At 37.2% G+C, this 21486-nt stretch overlaps 1 protein-coding gene across 7 annotated transcripts in view; it reads left to right on the top strand.

The window, feature by feature from the left end:
• The first annotated feature begins 10162 nt into the window (after positions 1-10162).
• EPS15L1 (epidermal growth factor receptor pathway substrate 15 like 1) overlaps positions 10163-21486 on the top strand; it is a 110288-nt gene continuing 98964 nt past the window's right edge. For 4 of the 7 annotated variants that reach the window (XM_031947956.1, XM_031947958.1, XM_031947959.1 and 1 more), the window contains exon 1: positions 10164-10280. In XM_031947956.1, the coding sequence (XP_031803816.1) occupies positions 10248-10280 (33 nt within the window). In that variant the 5' untranslated portion in view covers positions 10164-10247. Of the gene's footprint in view, positions 10281-21486 lie in introns of all 7 variants that reach the window. The other 3 variants (XM_031947955.1, XM_031947957.1, XM_031947961.1) reach the window with 2 other exon arrangements.

Below are 21486 nucleotides of genomic sequence, written 5' to 3'. Positions count from 1 at the left end.
GGTATAGCTACATGGTGAAGTAGGTAGAATGCTGGGTCTTGAGTGAAAAAGACTATCTTCTCATGTTCAAATGTAGCCTCAGATGCTTGCTAGCTGTGTGACCCTGGGCAATTCACTTCCCTTTTTTTTTTAACCTCACTTTCTTCATCTGTAAAATGAGCTAGAGAAGGAAATGGAAACCACTGTAGTATTTTTGCCAAAAAAACCCTCAAATGGGGTCACAAAGTCAGCCCCAAATGAAACAACAAAACAACATTTATAATATGTCGTATACTCTTGCTTGGGTCTTTTGTAGGAGGAACAGTAGAAGACATAAGCTGAAATTTGGTAAAATTTGGGTGAAGTTGAGGAAATTGAAAGGACAACAATCTCAGATCCAGATATTGGGCTAGATTCTACTTATTGGCTGAAAGCAGGATCAAGACAAAGAGGTTTAAAATGGTTAAGGAGGGTTAAGAGTCTAGAAGATTAGGGATAGCCTGAAGAGGCAGACTTGATAAGGAAAAGGCAGTTGGCAAGGAATAGCCAAGACAAATTAGAAAAGGAAAATGTAATAATTTGAGGGTTAAGTAAAATGATAGAGTGTGTTGGTAGGCGTAGAAAATTGGTGAAATAGACTGGCCTGGTATAAGTCTGAAGATGAGCATGACTAAGAAAAAAAGGGATTTAAGTGGATTTGCCAAATTATTAAAAGATAATTGTTTTTTAAAAGTTTTCACCCTTTTAGGGTTGAAGTGTAAATACCCACAAAGTCCAAAGAAACAAAGCTGAAAATATCAACAATTATTAAGAACTAGGACAATCATGAAAATGACTTGCATTAAATCTACAATATTTACATTTTTGCCACAGACTAGTAGATTGTTAACTGTTCTAAGTATAGACTGATCTCTAAGAAGGATGACAGATGATAGTTTGGAGATGAATAGACTCAGCTTCTGAGAGACAGAGGAATGCCTTAACATATTCCAGGTTTTTAGGAAAATGAAAGATTCCTAAAGTAAATAGATGCAAGACTGGAAAAAAGGTTGTGTATGGGGCAGGTGGGCAGATCAAATCTAGAGGAGAGGAGAATTGACCTTTGTCAAGAGGATGAAATATAGAAGAGTGTTACATTAAGGGAAAAAAAAAGGACAACTATACAATTAGAATGAAAAGACACAATTGATCCTTACCAGTAACAAAACCAACTGAAATCATATGATAATCTTAATAGATGCAGAAAAAGTTTTTGACAAAATACAGCACCAGCCCTATTAAAAACACTAGAAAGCATAGGGATAAGAGAAGTTTTATTTAAAATAATAAGCAGTATCTATCTAAAATTTACAGCAAGCATTATTTGTAATGGAGAAAAGCTGTTTGTATTCCCAAAAAGATCAGGGGTGAAACAATGATACCCATTATCACCACTTTATTCAATGTTATATTAGAAATGCTGGCTTTAGCAATAAGAAAAGAAAAAGAAATTAGAGAAATTAGAATAGGCAATGAGGAAGCAAAACTATCACTCTTTGAAGATGATATGATGATATACTTAGGGAATCCTAGAAAATCATTCAAAAATCAAAAATCCAAAAATTCACAGCTTTAGCAATGATATAAAATAAATCCACACAAATCATCAAAATTTCCATATATTACTGACAATGCTTAGCAGCAGTAAATAGAAAGAGGAATTCTGTTTAAAATTAATATAGAACCCAGAGAGAAAACTATGGGAAATGACTGTGGATCACAACATAGCATTTCCATTCTTTCTGTTATTGTTTGCTTGCATTTTTGTTTTCCTTCTCAGATTTTTTTTACCTTCTTTCTAGATCCGATCTTTCTTGTGCAGCAAGGTAACTATAAATATGTGTACATATATTGTATTTAACATATACTTTAAATATGTTAAAGTATATGTTAAATACAATATATTAACATATTTAACATGTATTCCACTACCTGCCATCTGGGGGGTGGGGGTAGAGGGAAGGAGGGGAAAAGTTGGAACAGTTGGAACAGAAGTTTTTGCAAGGGTCATTGTTGAAAAATTATCCATGCATATGTTTTATAAATAAAAAGCTATAATTAAAAAATAAATAAAATTAATTTAGACAAAATAAAATACTTGTGGGTTTACCTACCAAAACAAACCAAAGAACTATATGAACATAATTACAAAATACTTCTCACACAAATAAAATCAGATTTACACAATTAGAAAAAAATCAATTGTTCATGGTTAGGCTGAGCTAATCAAATATAAATGACAAGTCTGTCTAAATTGGTCTATTTATTCAGTGCCATACCAATCAAATTGCCAAAACATTATTTTATAGAACAGAAAAAATAATAACAAAATTCATCTAGAAGAACAAAAGGTCAAGAATATTAAGAGAATTAATGAAAAAAAAATACAAAAGATGGTGGCTTAGCAATACCAAACCTAAAACTATTTTATAAAGCAGCAATCATCAAAACCACTTGGTACTGGCTAAGAAACAGAGTGATGGAGAAGTGAAACAGATTAGATACACATAACACAATATAGTATATTCCTATATATACTATAGTAAATTCAGTATTTGATAAACCCCCAAACTCCAGCTTCTGGAATAAGAACTCACTATTTGATAAAAATTGCTGGGAAAACTGGAAAATAATATGTCAGAAATTCAACATAGACTTACACCTCACACCCCATACCAAAATGTCAAAAATGATACATGATTTGGGCATAAAGGATGATATCACAAACAAATTAGAACAAGGGATAATTGACCTATCAGATCTTTGGAGAAGGGAGGAATTAAAAAAAGAAAAGACAGATTAGAGACTCTTGATGAGGAGGAAAGAGCTGTATACTCTTAGGAAAAAGAAGTCATTTGTCTATCATTGATAGAGTGGAGGCAGAGGACTTGTCAGATGAGTGATCAGAAAGCAAGGGGCTGAGGAAGAAAAGAGAAGTGGGATTAGTAGGGGAATTCTTTACTGAGGGACAGACATCTGTAGAAAAGGTGGTTTTTGGTGGTGGTTGTTGTTTTTTGTTTTTTCTTGTTTTTTTTTGTTCTTGAAGAGGACCAAAATTATACCACTACGTTAGAGTCAAGTTACATTGTGTCTGAGTGGCTGATCAGACCAATACAAGCTCAGAAACCTCTGCCACAGGTTGGACCCAAATACTCCCTATGAACATTCGCGGTACATGCTCTAACTGTGCATCTCCCGTTTCTTCTGAGCTCATTTAATTCTGCTTTGCTCATAGAACTCAGCACCTTCTTTGATAAGGGCACACCACACTGCGTGGTCCTGTGCCAGGGTCTCCCATATTATGTCATACAATTAATTCTAAAGTTGAGAGGCCTTGAGAGTGTTCTTTTTTCATTTTTTGTGATCGCATTGTGAGCACTTGCCCTGTGTGAGTTCTCCATAAAATCTTTTTTGGCAAGCGTTCTTTTGTCATTTGAACAATATGGCCTATCCAATGGGGTTGTGCTCTCTGTAGTAGAGTTGGGATGCTTGTTTGTAGCCATGTTGTTAAATACCTTCAGTGAGAATAAACATGGAATCAAAGTCAGCTATCTCATTGATGGTGAATTCTTTGATTTGAAAAGGCTACAAGCTAAAACGAAAGTGGAGGGAGTGTTGGTGCATGAATTTTTGTTTGTAAATGATTGTGCACTCAATACAGCCTCTGAAGCAGAGATGCAACAATACATCTTCCTGGGCCATGTAACCTGGACATAACAGAGAACTTGTCAAGACTTATCAAAATAAATGATGACTCTCCATTTCTGATGATTTTCTTGTGGGCACAAATGATACTTATAGACAGCAATTTTGAAGTGTGAACAAGAAATGGAAGACTGTAGGATCACAGTTTATATTGTTTTTCACCACTTTTCACCCAGGATAGATAAGGAACCCTAAAAAGGGTTTGGCTTTTCTAATCAGAAGGACTCCCAAAATACCACATAAATTCTTGGCAGAATCAGGGGATAAGTGGAGGGTTAAAATGCCTGAGGTTGTTCTTACCTTCTTTCTTAAAATGAAAGACTTGCTAAAGCCAGTTCAACCTACAGTTGGTGCTACAGGGCCAAGTTAAGTAAGATTAGGGTAAGTAAGCCCCTAGATGCTCTTGAAGAATTCAGGTTACCTGAGCTGTATGAATCACATTCTTGAGTTCTGACGGAATGGAAAGAACTGATGGCTGAGTCACTTTTGGTGATATTTGAAAAATCATGTAAAATGAAAAAGATCAAAATAAAGAAGAATTGCAAATTATAGTCTAGTGAGTTTATCTGTAATTCCTAGAAAATGGGTCGATTTTTTTTTTTCTTTAATACCTAGAGGGGGTCTTGATTAACATCTAGAAATCTTGTACTGATCAAGAAGAACACCCAATCTTTATCAAGAAAAGGTCATGCAAAGATCTCCATTCCTTTAAAGAGATGGGGGGAAGGGTGACATAAGTATGGGACATTACATATAATGTCAGCTTTTCCCTATGTATTGATAAGATTTGCTGAATTTTGTTTCCTTTTTTTAAAAAAACTATTTCATATGGGGGATAGTTATTTGTTCTTGCTTCTGTGTCACTTAACATTTTGGCTTCAGGGAAAGCTCATCAAATTTGTAGATGAGAGAAGGCTGCGAAGGACAGCTAGGTAAGAAAGAGAGGAAGGGAAGGTAGGTGGTCCTGGAGTCAGGAAGATCTGAGTTCAAATTTGGCCTTAGACACTTTGTCAGATGTATAATCTTGAGCAAGTTACTTAAACCTCTGTCAGCCTTATCTGTAAAATGGGAATAGTAATAGTATGTCCATCCCTCCCAGAGTTGTTGGGAATATCAAAAGAAATAAGTGTAAAATGCTGTGCAAACCTTAAAGTACTAGTAATTATTATGATTATTACCACTACTACTACCACTATTACTATTACCACTACTATTACTACTATTACTGATCAGATTGAGGACTACAATTTGTACCAAATGATGAGATTGGTGTAGGTACCAAATGTTGGGGTTTGGTCATGTGATGAATTTACAATGGCCTTTCTCTTTGCCAAAACGTATTTTTATTTATAAGAAAAAGTTACAAATAAAATGAATATGTACACTAGGAGTGGTAAATCTGAAATAGATTTGGGAGAGCGTATAGTTAGCAAAAAAGTTTTTTTTTTAAACAATTTACAATGGAAAAGACAAGTTCCCTAGTAGAACTTATAAATTAATCAGGAGAAATAGGAATATACCATGAGGTGGGAATATGCCCTTAATTGACAGGCTAAATCCATAGGGGAGTTTAGCATCCTAAAAGAGTTATTTACTCTTACACAAGATTTTGCAAAGGTGAATGTTGAGAATTATCTTTGCATGTATTTTGAAAAATAAAAAGCTATTAGGTTAAAAAAAAGGAGTTACAACCAGGAGAAAGACACTATGAGATATGGGAGAGGATGAGAGGACAGACACTACAAAGCAGAACTATGGCTAACTAACCTAAAAGGGATTCAGCAAAGATAGCACAGGCCATTGTTGAATGTATAGGAGATTTAACTTCTGAGTTTGACATCCTAATTAGGCTTTCTATTGGGTAGTAAGGGGTTTACTGAAGACTTCCAAGGGAGTGGGATTGTAAAATGGAGTTGACTCCCATCAGTGTCTTTCCCCACTTGCCTCAGGGAATAATCTTTTTTTTTTTTTAATAGCCTTTTATTTACAGGTTATATGTATGGGTAACTTTACAGCATTAACAATTGCCAAACCTCTTGTTCCAATTTTTCACCTCTTACCACCCACCCCCCCCCCCAGATGGCAGGATGACCAGTAGATGTTAAATATATTTAAATATAAATTAGATACACAATAAGTATACATGACCAAACCGTTATTTTGCTGTACAAAAAGAATCAGACTCTGAAATATTGTACAATTGGCTTGTGAAGGAAATCCAAAATGCAGGTGGGCAAAAATATAGGGATTGGGAATTCAATGTAATGGTTTTTAGTCATCTCCCAGAGTTCTTTCTCTGGTCGTAGCTGTTTCAGTTCATTACTGCTCCATTGGAAATGATTTGGTTGATCTCATTGCTGAGGATGGCCAGGTCCATCAGAACTGGTCATCATATAGTATTGTTGTTGAAGTATATAATGATCTTCAGGGAATAATCTTATCAGTGATTCAGGCCTTCTCTGCCAACCTCACCTATTTACTCCAGAACTCATCAACTACTATTATTTCTTCTCTACCTCCTTTTACTTCTTCTACTGCAACTACCACTACTATTTCTACTTCTTGTACTTATTCTTGTTGTTCTTCTTTTTCTTCTTGTTCTCTTTTCTTCTTCTTCTTGTTTTCTTGGCAAAAATGCCGGAGTGGTTTCCATTTTCTTTTCCAGCTCATTTTACAGATGAGGAAACCAAGACAAACAGGGTTAAGTGACTTACCCAAGTTCTTACAGCTAGTGAGTATCTGAGGCTGAATTTGAACTCAGGAAGAGGAGTTTTTCTGGCTTCAGGTCCAGCACTCTATCCACTGTACCACTAGCTGCCCCATAAATAAGCTACATACAGTATAAATTGGAAATAACACAGAAAAGGGGAGATCAGGAAAGACTTCCTGTAGAAGGTGAGATTTTGATTGAGACTTAACGGAGGCCAGGGAAGCCAGGAGGTGGGGAGGAGGATAGAGAACATTTCAGGCATAGGAGACAGTCTGTGAAAATGCCTGGAGTCAGCACATGGAGGGATTTGTTTAGTCACAGGACTGAAAAATAAGAGAGGATATCAGTTGTAAAATTGGAAAGGTGGTGGTGGTGATAGGTTAATAGGATTTGAACCCCAAATACAGGCTTTTATATTTGATCCTGGAGGTGATAGGAAAGTGCTGGAGTTTAAGTAGGGAGGTGACAGGGTCATCACATCTGTACTTCAGCAAGATCACTTTGGCAGTTGAGTGGAGGATGGACCAGAGCATGGCAGAGAGACCATTCAACAGGCTGTCATAATGTAGTGCAGATATGAGATGATGAGGAATTAGCATTAAGGTGGTTACTGGATTAGATGAGAGGAAGGGGCTTACAGAAGAGATGTTAGGAAGATAAAATAGCTTTGGCAATAAATTGGATATGGGGGATGTTGAGAGTGAGAAATCTGAGTTTAGGCCTCAATCACTGTAATAAATATTTGTTAAATGCCAGAATGTACCAGGCAGTGTGTTAAGCCTGGGGATATAAAAAAAAAAAAAAAAAAAAAAAAAAGACAAAACACAGTCCCTATTCTCTCAGAGTTTTCAAAGCAATGGGGGAGACAAATATAAATGAAGTTTATGCAAACCAGTCTGTGCAAATTATATGCAAACAAGTATTTACAAAGCAAATTATAGATAGAATAAATAGGAGGTACATGAGAAGGCTTTGGAATTAAAGATAGTCAAATAATTTCTCAATCTATTGGTACCTGAATTTAAAAAATATGTGTGTGTGTGTATACTTTTACTTCGATATAATTGATTTCCTCTCTAATCCTATAAAATTTTTTTATGCATTTAAAAACCTGATTATAGACAGAGAAATGCAAATTAAGACAACTCTAAGATACCACTACACACCTGTCAGATTGGCTAAGATGACAGGAAAAAATAATGATGATTGTTGGAGGGGATGTGGGAAAACTGGGACATTGATTCATTGTTGGTGGAGTTGTGAACGAATCCAACCATTTTGGAGAGTAGTTTGGAACTATGCTCAAAAAGTTATCAAACTGTGCATACCCTTTGATCCAGCAGTGTTACTACTGGGATTATATCCCAAAGAGATTATAAAGAAGGGAAAGGGTCCTGTATGTGCACGAATGTTTGTGGCAGCCCTTTTTGTAGTGGCTAGAAACTGGAAACTGAATGGATGTCCATCAGTTGGAGAATGGCTGAATAAATTGTGGTATATGAAAATTATGGAATATTACTGTTCTGTAAGAAATGACCAACAGGATGATTTCAGAAAGGCCTGGAGAGACTTACACGAACTGATGCTGAGTGAAATGAGCAGGACCAGGAGATCATTATATACTTCAACAACAATACTAGATGATGACCAGTTCTGATGGATCAGGCCATCCTCAGCAACGAGATCAACCAAATCATTTCTAATGGAGCAGTAATGAACTGAACTAGCTATACCCAGAAAAAGAACTCTGGGAGATGACTAAAAACCATTACATTGAATTCCCAGTCCCTATATTTATGCACACCTGCATCTTTGATTTCCTTCACAAGCTAATTGTACAATATTTCAGAGTCTGATTCTTTTTGTACAGCAAAATAATGTTTTGGTCATGTATACTTATTGTGTATCTAAGTTATATTTTAATATATTTAACATCTACTGGTCATCCTGCCATTTAGGGGAGGGGGTGGGGGGGTAAGAGGTGAAAAATTGGAACAAGAGGTTTGGCAATTGTTAATGCTGTAAAGTTACCCATGTATATATCCTGTAAATTAAAGGCTATTAAATAAAAAAAAAAAAATAAAAAAAAAATAAAAACCTGATTATAGAATCCACACGATTCTGTGACTGCCAAACAAATTCAGATCACACAAAAGGGTTAAGAACCCCTGACCTGGTCCAACTCATTCATTTTTACAGATAGAGATAAAGAGCCCTAATGAACAGTCCAAAGTCGCAAGTGCAGTAACTGGGCAGTGACTTGCTCAGAGTCACAAAGTTATAGCTACTGAGTGCAGATCTGAGCCCATTTTTTCTGCTTCCAAATCCTCTGTAGCACAGAAACAAGTGATCTTTTTTTTTTTTTATTTAAACAATTTGAGCTGTAGTTCTACAAGTATTCTCTTTTTGTTTCTGCACTTGATTTTTTTATTTTCCTAAATCACATATAAAGAGTTTTCAACATTCACTTTTATAAGATTTTGAGTTTCAAATTTTTCTCCCTTTACTCCTCTCTCTTCTTCCATCTCTCCAAAACAGCAAGCAATCTGAGACTATATATATGTAGATTAATAGATTAATATATTATATATAACATATTATTATATAATACACTATGTATTATATAATATATAATAATACAATATATTATATACAACATATTATATATTATATAATACATTATATATTATATAATATATTACATATAACATATTATTATATATTATATAATATATAATACATTCTATATTATATAAAATATAACAATATAATATATTATATAATACATTATATATTATATAATATATAATATATATTATATATAACATATTATTATATATTATATAATATATAATACATTCTATATTCTATAACATATATATAAAATCATAATAATCATATTTCCAGTCGTGTTGTGAAAGAAGAATCAGAATAAAAAGCCCGAGAAAGAGAACCAAAAAAGTGAAATTAGCACGCCTCAATCTGCATTCAGACTCCATAGTTCTTTCTCTGGCTGTCGATGGCATTTTCCGTATTGAGTCTTTCGGAACTGTCTTGGAGTTCTGCATTGCTGAGAAGAGCCGAGTTCATCATAGCTGCTCACCACAATGTGGCTGTGATTTGTGGGTACTGCTCTCCCGGATCTGCTCACTCCCCTCAGCATCAGTTCACGTAATTCTTTTGAGGCGTTTCTGAAATCGGCCTCCTCCTCATTCCTTACAGAAAATCACCGCGTCCCGTGACACTCTTGTACCACAGCTCGTTTCGCTGTTCCCCAGCTGATGGGCATTCGCCCCGTTTCCAGTTCTTAGCCCACCCCACCGCCAGTGCCTCAGCGCTCCCACTTGCCCTCTTCTTCAGCACTTGTCGTTTAGCCGATCTGAGAGGAACCGGCCGCGTCCCTCAGAGTTGCTGTAATTCGCGTTTCTCTAATTAAAAGAGCACTGTTGACAGTTTTAATTTCTTCCCCGTTTGTTCACATCCAGTTGGGGAATCTACATAGTCTTGTGGGAGGATCGAGGATAAGCGGAGGGAGAGGAGTGGGGACCAGGATGGGCGTGTGGGGGGGGGAGGGGGGGAGGCGCCCCTCCCCTCGTTCTCTCAGGCACGCCCCTTCGCCTTCTTGTAGGGCTGCGTCGCTAGACCGCGGCCCCGACGCGGACCCTCCCCCTCCTCCCGCCCCACCTGCGCTCTCGGGGCGGGGCCCCGACTGCGCCGCGCTGCGTAGCGTAACGCCGCGCGTGCACGGAGTCCCGGCTCCTGCTGGCCCCTCCCCTCCCCGCCGTAGGTCGGTCGGTGCCGGAGCGGGGCAAAGATGGCGGCTCCGCTCATTCCGCTCTCCCAGCAGGTACGGGGCGGGGGGCGGCAGGGGCGGGCCCCGGAACGCGCGAGGTTCGCGCCAGGCTGGGCCGGCCGAGGCGGAGGGCCTGGCCTCCGTCCGGAGCCGGGCAGGGCCGGGGCGGGGAGCGCAGAGCGGGCCGGGGCCGTCTCGGGGGAGGTGTCTGGGGCGCGGGCCGGCAGTCTGCGGTGACCCTTTCGGGACCGGCTGGGGCCCTCCCCCCTGCGGGTGACAGGCTCAGGGAGCGCGGGCCCGGCGAGCGGAGCGGTGGCCGAGCGCTCGGAGATTGCTTTCAGGCCCGACCAACGTGACATGTCATCCTGGGGGAAGGAGGGAGGAGGAAGAGGAAGAGGAAGCAGCAGGAGGAGGAGGAGGAGGAGGAGGAGGAGGATTCGGGCCCCCCTGAGGAGGAATGCGGGCTGAGGACTCCGTGCTTGGGGGGTGGGGGGGGAGACAGTAGTTGTATCAACCTGAATGTGAGTGCGTGTGTGTGCGTGTGTGTGTATAAGAACGGCGGCAGGGGCGGGGAATGGAACCATTCATTCTCCCCGGGGCTGGAGACCTTGTTCCCCGCGGTCACCGGGGCCATGCCCAGTCCGTCCGGGATAGCCCGGTACCGCTCCCGGGCAGACTTTCCGTGCAGACGCGAGCGCGAGCAGCCCGAAGCCGGCCCCGGCTGCTGGGGGAGCCCCTGCCCGAGCTCGGCTGTTGGTTCATACGCTGTCCGAGCCCTGTTTTCGTGCCTCATTGTGACATGGAGGTGACTTGAAGGCTGAGCCTGTGGAGCGCACTCTCTCGCAGGCCCCAGAGGGCTGGAAAGGCTTCAAGTCTGGCCTCCGAGCCGGGAGGGCTGACTTTGCGGAGGCTCGGCATCAGCGTGGCTCCCGGTGATGAATCTGGGGACCTTGCCCGAGTTGTGGAGGGCTTGCAGTCTGCATTGTTGGAAGGAGTTCCGTCCTCAAACTCAAGTGCTGAAGTTTACAACACGGGACGAAGCTTACTTCTGCGATTTAAACAAATGATAATCCTGTCTAAAATGACTTCTTTGGACATAATGTCTGTTTTTTTTTTTTTTTTTTTTAAACATAAAGGTCTTTGACCTTATGTCATGATTGGTTGGTTGTTATTTGCATAGTTTTGAACCATTTTAATATATACAGAAGAAGTAATGGAAAGAATAGTGAACTGAGAATTAAGAGATCTATGTTTTGCCAGCTCTAAAGTCATCCCAAATGGCCTAAATGTTCACACTTCATAGATTTAAAGATTGTAGTAAAAGATCTTTAGGGCATTTTCTCCCTCTAATATTAGATTATATTTAAAGTGCTTTAATTACTCTTGAGGTGGTACTAGGCACCGGACAGAGAGAACCATACATATAAACAAGTCCTGCTCACTAGAAGGTATAATCTCAAATACCATTGATAACTATATATATCCAGGAAATAGATGACATTAAACAGACATAAGTGCACAATAAGTCATAGTATATAAAAGTGGTTAAAGTCCAGACAGCATGATTATTAAGTTTTAGAAGAACAGATTTGGAAGATTCATCACTGAATTAGTATCATTCAAATTAGTTATACGCATTGTAGGAGAGAGTATTGAAAATAAATAGGCAAAGACCCCTGCCTCCCTCAAGGAGGTTACAGTTTAGTAGAACGAATAAGAAATAATTAAAATAGTAATACAAAGTAGAGAGCACTAAGAAATAAGTGTTAGAACAGTTCAGAGGAGATTAATTATCATATGCTAAACTCAGTTTTCTGTGCTGTGTTTTTTAAGTATGTGGGTAAACCCTCTAATTTGCTTAGTAATCAAAGCTTGATGATCTTTTCTGTTAGGCATAGGAGATTTAAGACTAGATAGACAATTTTAACACTGTCTCAGATTTGAGCGTTTGATTTTAGCCTACTTATTTATCAAATACAAGTTCTGAGGAGGTGATTGGGGGTAAATAGAAAACTGGTGAATAACAAACAATAGTTTGTAGTTCCATGCCCAAGCCTCTGGCATCTGACAGTTTTACCTCCATGATCTTTTTAATTCTAATTCATATGGCCAATTTTTCTTTATTGTTTCTGTAGATGCTCATACCTATTGTGATATGGGGTTGTAAGACAAAACACCTAAAATGCGGAATAATGAAATAATAATCATTAGAGGCCTGAAAAGTCATATGGTCCAATCCCCTGCTTGTTGCATTAATATCCTCTGTAATATCTTTAGCAAATGGTTGTGAACTCTTTCATAGATTGGGAAATCCCTGCTTTTAAGAGCAACATTTTTATTTTTAGATAACTCAAGATTGTTCAGAAATTTTTTTATGTTAAAGGGAAATCTTAAGCTTCCTTTATAGATGGACGATTAAGTATGCACATCAGTAATAACTAAGTACTAAGTGTTTACTATATGGCAAACATTGTTAGGTATTAATTAAGGTGGTATTCTGAGTAGAAGGTGAGACTTGACCAAGACCCTGAAGGCCAGATTAAACTTGCAGGCTGACAGAGATACAGAATAGATATTAGTAAAGGCAGAGGTGGGAAAACATTGAGTAAGTCAGTTTAAAGTGAGAGGGAAAATTGAGTTGTGAAAGAGATAAGAATTAACTTCATAATATTTCCTTGTCTTTTTCCTTCCCCCCATAACTGCTCTTTTCCTCTTATACAATCCCATGCTTTAGTTCTTGTCAAAGTCTCTTTCCATTGAATCTTCGATTTTCTTCTACCTGTAACTTTATCTTATGCTGAAAATAAATGTGTATCAACAAGCAATAAAGTACTTATTCCATGCAGCACTGTCGGTATAAAGTGGATGATCATGAAGACTTTAAGGTACTTTGTTATCCAGATGTAGGCAAAATTGTGATTTTTTTTTTTTTGGCTCTTATTTTTTTTGATAGTTAAATTTAACAGCTTTTGTTTTATACATATTTCTTGAATCATAGTATTTTATTTATTACAGTATTTTCATGCCACTTTTCATTTTTTAAAAATAATCTTTAACTCTGTTGATTTCTCCAAGGAATGCTTCTTGGAATGAAGTGCTGTTTTTTTTGCTAGAGTACTGGCTTGGCCTGGGAATAAAGGAAGATCTTTATCTTAGAATCAGATGCCTTAGTGTGACTTAAGGCATATCACTTAATAGCCTTACTTAATGTTCCTCTCCTGTTTCACAGGACATGAAAGACTAGTGAATGTGGTATAACACTTTGAGATCTTTAGAAAAAAGGTGTTATTGTAATATGCTTGATGTTAACTTCAGTTCACACTCAAGAAAGATCAGAAAGTTATAGACCTAATGGAAAAAGGGGGGGAAAAGTAGATTATTTCACTTTAGTTGCTAACAAATATTTCATTTATGAGGTGAGAAACCTCTTAGATTTCTTGAAACCTGAGTCTCATGACCATTTTTTATCCAAAAGGATCCTATAATTATGTATCTGACTTACTGATAAATAATACTTTGGCTTTTGATCCATATGGCATCTTTTCTGTATATCACCTAGATTAAACTTTAAAACTGCTTTCTTACATTTCATCCTTTATGTTAGTCAGCTAACAAGATAAAGGGAAGTGAAGCTTCTGACTCTGGATGAGATGGTACTATTGATCTCAGGATCAGTTTACAGATTAAGATGCCTCTAATTATGTCATCTTGCTGTTCTCACAGACAGACATCTGTCTCTTTGTCATTATTACTATGAAAACATCTATCCCAGTTCATATTGTCAGGATATCTTAACCTTGTAGGGACCTAAGGGTTTGTAATGTTTTTGTCAATATGGGGAAACTCTATCAAGTTCTTTATTGGAGTGAATTCCTTCAGTCTTAGTGCTATCTCTATTCTATGTTTAGATCCTAAATCAGTTGTATTTAGTTACTCTTTAAGTGTGCACAGTATAGTGATTGATGCTTTGTTGTGACAGTGACAGTATCTGATTTTTAAAGACCTTAAAATCTAATGGACTGGATAATGTAAGGTCATTTTTAATGGGCTGGTTTTAAATTTTATATTAAGGTTACTTATTCTTATAGTATCATAAAGGAAGGGAGAATTAATATTAATCACTGACTGGGATTGCTATATCACCTTCAATAAACTTGTCCTCTTAACTTAATTAAAAAATAAGTGCTTATTTTCCAGGCACTATGATGGGTATTTGGGGGCAAAGACAGAAGAAAAAGGTATCTACCCTCTGGAGTTGTCTAATTAGTTGACAACATGCAGGTGTGTGATTATGTACAAATCAAAAAAACTGGTTCTGCCTTTTGGAGGACCAGGAAAGACTACCTAGAGAAAGTTGAATCTTGAGAGGAACCAGTGATTCCCAGAAGCAGAGATAAGATGGGGGTGGGGGGGAGTATGTTCTAAGCATAGAGGGCTGCTAGTGAGACTGGGGAAGGAGGTCTTGTGTAGTAAAGCAGGAAAAGGGAGATGATGTCAAAGGTGAAGAGCTTTAAATGACAAACTGGAGTTTATATATGATCTTGGGGTAATAGGAAGCCACTAGAACTTAGTGAAATGTGGTGGGACAGCATAGTCAGTATTGTGTTTTAGGAAGATCACTTTGGCAGCTGTGTAGAATATAAGTTGAGTGAGGAGGTATTAGACTAAGGCTGGGAGATCAGTAAGGTTTCTGTAATAGTTACCTCAAAGGTGAGAAGGATCTGCCTGAAACTGATGTGGGTGGGAATGGAGGGAAGGGCATGAGTGAGAGAAACATGAGTGTGGATTTCGAATGAAGGGATAAGAATATAGTTTGAAAACTGGGAATTGTGAGACAATAATTCCTAGTATTTACCATCATATAGAAACAGAGATTTGAGAGAATTTTTGTTAAGAAACAGGGTGATATAGTGGGAAAAGCATTGTAGTTGGTGTTAGGAAAGCTGTCATTGTTTCTAGGCTCCAACACTTAGTGATTGTGGGACCCCAAACACATCATTTAATCACCCCAAGCTTCAGTTTTCTTGTTTGTAGAATGTGCATCATTCCTGTTTTGCCTCCTGAAAATGCATCAATCCTTTGGAGAGGGAGGGAAAAAAATGAAACCAGTCTAATGGCCTTTGTATTCATAGCTAAGAAGCTAAATAAGTGGACAAGTTAAAAGCTGGTTTTTTTTTTTTTTTTTTTGCACTCTTTGAATTAGCCTTCTATTGAACTCCTTATCTCCCCTATCTAAACCATCTTCTAACAGCTGCCAAAATTATATTCCTGAATTATAGGCCTGATCATGATACTCTTTGATCAAGAAGCTTTACTGTCTCTCTATTGCCTGTAGGATAAAAAACAAACCTTTCTATTTGCCATATAAAAGAACCCTTTTCAGTCTGACTCCAACCTGTTTTTTCAGGCTGGTCACACATTGTTCCTTCTCATATTTTCCAAGCTCTAGCCAGACTCACCTTGTGGTTTTTTTTTTTTTTTTTTTTAAAGCCTTTAATTTACAGGATATTACATGGTAACTTTACACTTTTCCAAACCCTCTTTTTAATTTTCACCTCCCCCCCCCCCCCTCCCTAAATGGCAGGATGACAGTAGATTTAAATATTTAAAATATAACTTAGCACAATAATAATTAACAACATTATTTTGCTGTACAAAAAAATCAGACTCTGAATTATTGTACAATTACTTGGAAAGAAATCAAAGATGCAGGTGGCATAAATATAAGGGATGAATTCAATGTTGGTTTTTAGTCATCTCCCAAGGTTCTTTTTAGGTATAGCTATTAATTCATTCTGCTCCATTAGAAATATTTGGTTGATCTAGTTTCTGAGGATGGCCTGATCCATCGGACTGGTCATCATCTGTATTGTTGTTGAAATATATAATGATCTCCTGGGTCCTGCTCATTTCCTCAGCATCAGTTAGGTATAGTCTCTAGCCTTTCTGAAATCATCCTGTTGGTCATTTCTTACAAGAACAGTAATATTCCAAATTTTCATATACCACAATTTATTCACCATTCTCCCACTGATGGACATCCATTCAGTTTCCAGTTTCTAGCCACTACAAAGGGCTACAAACATTGTCCAAAAGGTCCCTTTCCCTTCTTTATAATCTCTTTTGGGATATAATCCCAGTATAACCTCTGGATCAAAGGGTATACGTTTGATAACTTTTTTGACATAGTTCAAACCTCTCCAAAATGGTTGGATTAGTTCACAACTCCAAACAATGAATCAATGTCCCAGTTTTCCCCATCCCCTCAACAATCATCTTTATTTTTTTTCCTTCATTTAGAATCTGACAGGTGTGTAGTGGTATCTTAGAGTTGTCTTAATTTGCATTTCTCTGATTATTAATGACTTGGAGCATCTTTTCATATGACTAGAAATAGTTTCAATTTCTTCATCTGAGAATTCAGACTCACCTTGTTGATGTCCCCTATACATGATCATTTCATCTCCTGATTCTGTGTCTTTACCAAGCACAGCCGCCAAGCCTAGAATTTTCTCTTCCTCTTACTTCTGCCTTTTAAATCCTCTATGTCCCTTCAATACTTAATTCTAATACTCTTTCTTCAAGAAGGCTCTTCTGATTTCCTCTAGTGTTAGTGCCTTTCCAGGCAAATATCTGTGCATTTATTTTGTATCTTTTTCCTTTATCTGTATATACAAATTGTCTTCTCTCATTTTTCTTATGAAATTCTCCTTAGAATTTAAGGTCTTTAACAAGCAAAATACTGTTATGTTTCTTAATGTCTAACACTGTAACTAACCTGCTGACTAATTGTACAGCAGCTGATCTGTCATTTTTGTTAGGGGAATGGAGAGGGCTCTCTGGGCAAGGAAGGATTCATAGGATCATTAAGCATTAAATAAATGCTTGTTGATTTTAGGTCAAATACAAAGGACCAATTTGACAAGGGATTGAATGTGGGAATATGTGTGAATAACTTGTGAACCTGAATACCTGGGAGTCTCCCAATGTCCTAGAATTGGGGGATTTTTATTTTAGGGGTGAGAGATAATAAGTTTTGTTTTGGATATGGCAGTTTGGGATGTTTCTAGGATAGCCAGTGTAAGGGGTAACCAAAAAGTAAATGTGCGACTGAAGTGTTGGGAGGAATTGTGCCTAGAACTGATTTGATCACTATTAGTGAGATGAGCAGAGTATTCCAAAATTCTTGGTGCAAATTTAAGCTAACTTTTAGAAGTACTAATGCTTCTATTTACAAAAAATAACATTTTAAAGCTTTAATCAAAATTTCAAAACTCTTCTAATTAAAATTCAACATTGTCACTGTCTGGTGCAGTATATCAGTTGTTCCAATTGATTTTTAGACTTGGTAAAAAAAAAAAAAAAAAAAAAAAAAACTTTCCTCAGCTGCTACTAAATGACTGAAAAGGTAACATTTGTAATCCTAGCCTTATGATCATCCAGAAGATGAGATATTGATGCAGAATTACAGTTTTGACATGATTTCATAAGAATATGTTTAATGGAGACAGATCAAATGATTGAGATGGCCAAGCAAGAAGACCTCTGCTGATCCTGTTTGAGAAAGTGTCCTGCCAAAACTGTTAAAAAGTTGGTGTATAACAGGATGACAAAGTGCCATATTTTGTTAAAATTTAAAATTATATTTTATAATGTATAAATCATTATTAAAATTATTATTTATGTAAAAGAAACTTATTAAAAAATTTTTTGTAAGTTTGTAGCATTCATAGTTTTTTTTCCCCCTGAGGCAATTTGGGTTAAGTGACTTGCCCAGGATCATACAGTGTTGTGTCTGAGACCAGATTTGAACTCAGATTCTCCTGACTTCAGGGCTGGTGCTCTACCCACTGTGCCACCTAGCTGCTCCTATGTTTTTGAAGTTAAAGCTTAAAACTACACTAAGATTTTTGGGACACTCTGTATAGAGCCTTGGGGGATGCCCATAGATAGTGGACATGACCTAGATTAATATCTCACAAAGGAGATGGAGTAGTCAGACAGATAAAATGGGAACCAGGAGAGAGCAGTGTCACAAAAAACTAGAGAAGAGGAAGGAGAAAGTGATTAAAATGTCAAATAAATGCTGAAGAGAAATCACGAAGGCTTAATAAAATGCCATTGGATTTCCTGACTGCATCATCATTGATAATTTTGGAGAGAGGTTTCATTTGAATAATGATGTCAGAAAAGGTGTTTTAGAGTTAGAGGAGAAAGAATAGTGGAAACATTAACTATAGATTACTTTTACAAGGAAAAGGAAAGAGAAGTGTGAGATAATAGCTTACCTGGATGGAACTTTAGGCATCTGTGATTTCAGTAGTGTGAGGACATATCCTTTACTTTACAGATCACCACTTTTGCCAAGTATTTCATCCCATGCGAAATTGATGACCATGTTTGACCTTAAATTTTCTATAGTGGACATTTAACATACTGCAGGGCTATCTAGTTTTTCTTTTTACTTAGATATTTAAAAAGCATTTCAAATAATATGTTAAAACCTAAATATTTCTTTTTTTTCTTTATTAAAGCTTTTTATTTTTCAAAACATGTGTGGACAATTTTTCATCATTAGTTCTTGTAAAACTTTGTGTTCCAATTTTTCCTTCCCCTACGCATTCCCCTAGATGGCAGGTTGTCTAATATATGTTAAACATGGTAGAAATATATGTTAAATTCAATATATGCATACATATTTAAACAATTATCTTGCCGCACAAGAAAAATCAAATCAAACTAGGGGAAAAAAAAGAAGCAAAATAAAATGCAAGCAAACAACAACAAAAAGAGTGAAAATGCTATGTTGTGAATCACACTCAGTTCCCACAGTTCTCTCTCTGGGTGTAGATGGCTGTCTTCATCACTAAACAATTGGAATTGAAAACCTAAATATTTCTAAAATTTTATGTTGAAATGTATTTTCTTGGCATATAAACTTTCTATATAAAGTAGACTTTTGAAATCATGAATAAGACCATCAATTAATCTTCTTGGAACAATGCTGTATATTTATGCCTTAACCAAATGCTGCTGTTGAAAATATTTTTTAAAAGTATAAAATATAGACCCTGCTCTTTCCTAATCTCTCTTACCTCTGACACCTACTTTCTGTTGATTATTTCCATTTATCATCTATATAACTTGTTTGTCCATATGTTTGCTTGTTGTTTTTCTCATTACATTGTCAGCTACTTTAAGGCGTGCATTTTTGTCACTCATTTTTGTGTCACTAGCACATAGTAGATACTTCATAAATGCTTATTGACTGAATGCCCTCAAACACTTTATGATCTTTCTGCAGAATAATGACTGACACATTAATTAAAGGAAAAATGAGAGAAGATAGATAATAACTAAAATGTGTGGTGCAGACAAGTGCTATATAAGTTTCCAGGAAAAAACAATCTGTAGGAATTGGTATGTAGTTTGGAATAGATCAGTAGAGGAGATTGGGATTTATTTGTTTATTTTTGGCCTTTCTGTGTATCTTTAGCATTATCATATGATCACTGTAGGCTAAGTGGTACAGAGGTTAGAGCTTAGACCTGGAATTAAGAAAACTTGAGTTCAAATCCAGTGTCAGACTTTTACTAGCTGTGTAAGCTTGGACAAGTCATTTCACTTTGATCTGCTTGTTTCCTCATTGGTAAAATGGGAATAAATAAAAATACATCCCTCCCAAGATTGTGAGGATTAAATGTTTGTATGCACTAAGTGCTATATAAGTGGTAGTATTTTTTTTTTTTTAAATTATGGAAGGACTTAAAGGTTTGCTTTGAAGGAGATTATGGATTGAATTTGGACAAACAGAGGGGAGGTAAAATAACATCCCAAATGTCAGAAAATGAGAATGATCTGTACTTTCACTGGACAGTGAATGGATTAGGAATAGTGAGAAATAAGGTTGAGTAATTAGGTAGGATACGGTCGGATTATAGAAGACCTTGAAAGATCTTAGAGTTTGAAATTTATTGATTGAGTGAATATTAAAGAATTTTAAATTCTTAAACTGGGAAATGACATATCTTAATTTTCTTTTTCTTTCTTTTTTTTTTTTTTTTCTAGTAACTTTTTAATGACAATCCATGCCAGGGTAATTTTTTTTACAACATTATCCCTTGCACTCACTTCTGTTCCGATTTTTCCCTCCTACCCTCCACCCCCTCCCCTAGATGGCAAGCAGTCCTATATATGTTGAATATGTCCTAGTATATCCTAGATACAATGTATGTGTGCAGATCCAAACAGTTTTCTTGTTGCACAGGGAGAATTGGATTCAGAAGGTAGAAATAACCCGGGAAGAAAAACAAAAATGCAAACAGTTTACATTCATGGGAAATGGCATATCAAAATCATTCTTTCATCTGACAATACTATTATTAATGACTTAAATTAAGATATTGGGAGTAAAATGAAGTTTAAAGGATGAATTTAAGAAGCATTTTTTAAAAATGTTGAGTCTTAGATAATAGAAAGAGAAGGAGTAAAGGGATCACATTTACTTAATACACACTTTTTCCTTTGATCGGCACTTCTATTTTGTGAATTGAACTGAGGTATACATAAGTTAGGTGATTTGCTCTGGATTAGTCACTTGTTGATTGAGTGTCAGAGCCACACTGATCTGGATCTTTCACCTCCAGATTTGGGCCTTTATTCTCTGCTCTGCACGCCCCCAAATTTGCATTTCAGGCTGGGAGAGCATCACAGGCAATGGAATAGTAGGAGGAGCTGCAGGAAGTCTGTGTAGGCATGGTTCATTGAAGAGGTCAGCCCCAATGGAGGGCAAAGTTTGTGGTAAGCTGAAGTGGAAATAAGATACTGAGCATTTTGAGTGGAAGATCATTTAGTCCATCTCTTTTCTTTACATATGAAGAAACTGACCAAAAAAAGTGAAGTGACTTGCTCACAATTAGACTGGGAGTTAAATTGCAGAACCAGGATTTAAATCAAGATACTATATTAAAAGTTGTAATATTCTTCTCTAAAATGTAATGTTCTCCAGGAGCAGGTTTCTTGGGGGGCTTCTGGAGGCAGCTTTCGTTTCAGTTTAGTGTAATCACCCCAAATGCAGCCAGGAGTTAAAGTCCAAATCCTTTATTGTCTCCTTCAAAGTCTTGTCTCTTTTCCTGGGGTCCGGTTAGCTTTAATAGAGGCCTATCTCTCTCCTTGGTTCTGAGAGCTCCTGCCGCTAGTTCTTTGCCTCTGTCAGCTTTAGCCCTCTAGCTCCCTCCAAACGTCTCCGAATCCAAAGGTT

This window comes from Sarcophilus harrisii, chromosome 1, assembly GCF_902635505.1.
Source record: "Sarcophilus harrisii chromosome 1, mSarHar1.11, whole genome shotgun sequence".
Taxonomy (NCBI): domain Eukaryota; kingdom Metazoa; phylum Chordata; class Mammalia; order Dasyuromorphia; family Dasyuridae; genus Sarcophilus; species Sarcophilus harrisii.
The sequence above is the reverse complement of the archived record's forward strand: the minus strand, read 5'-3'. Positions and strand labels throughout refer to the sequence as shown.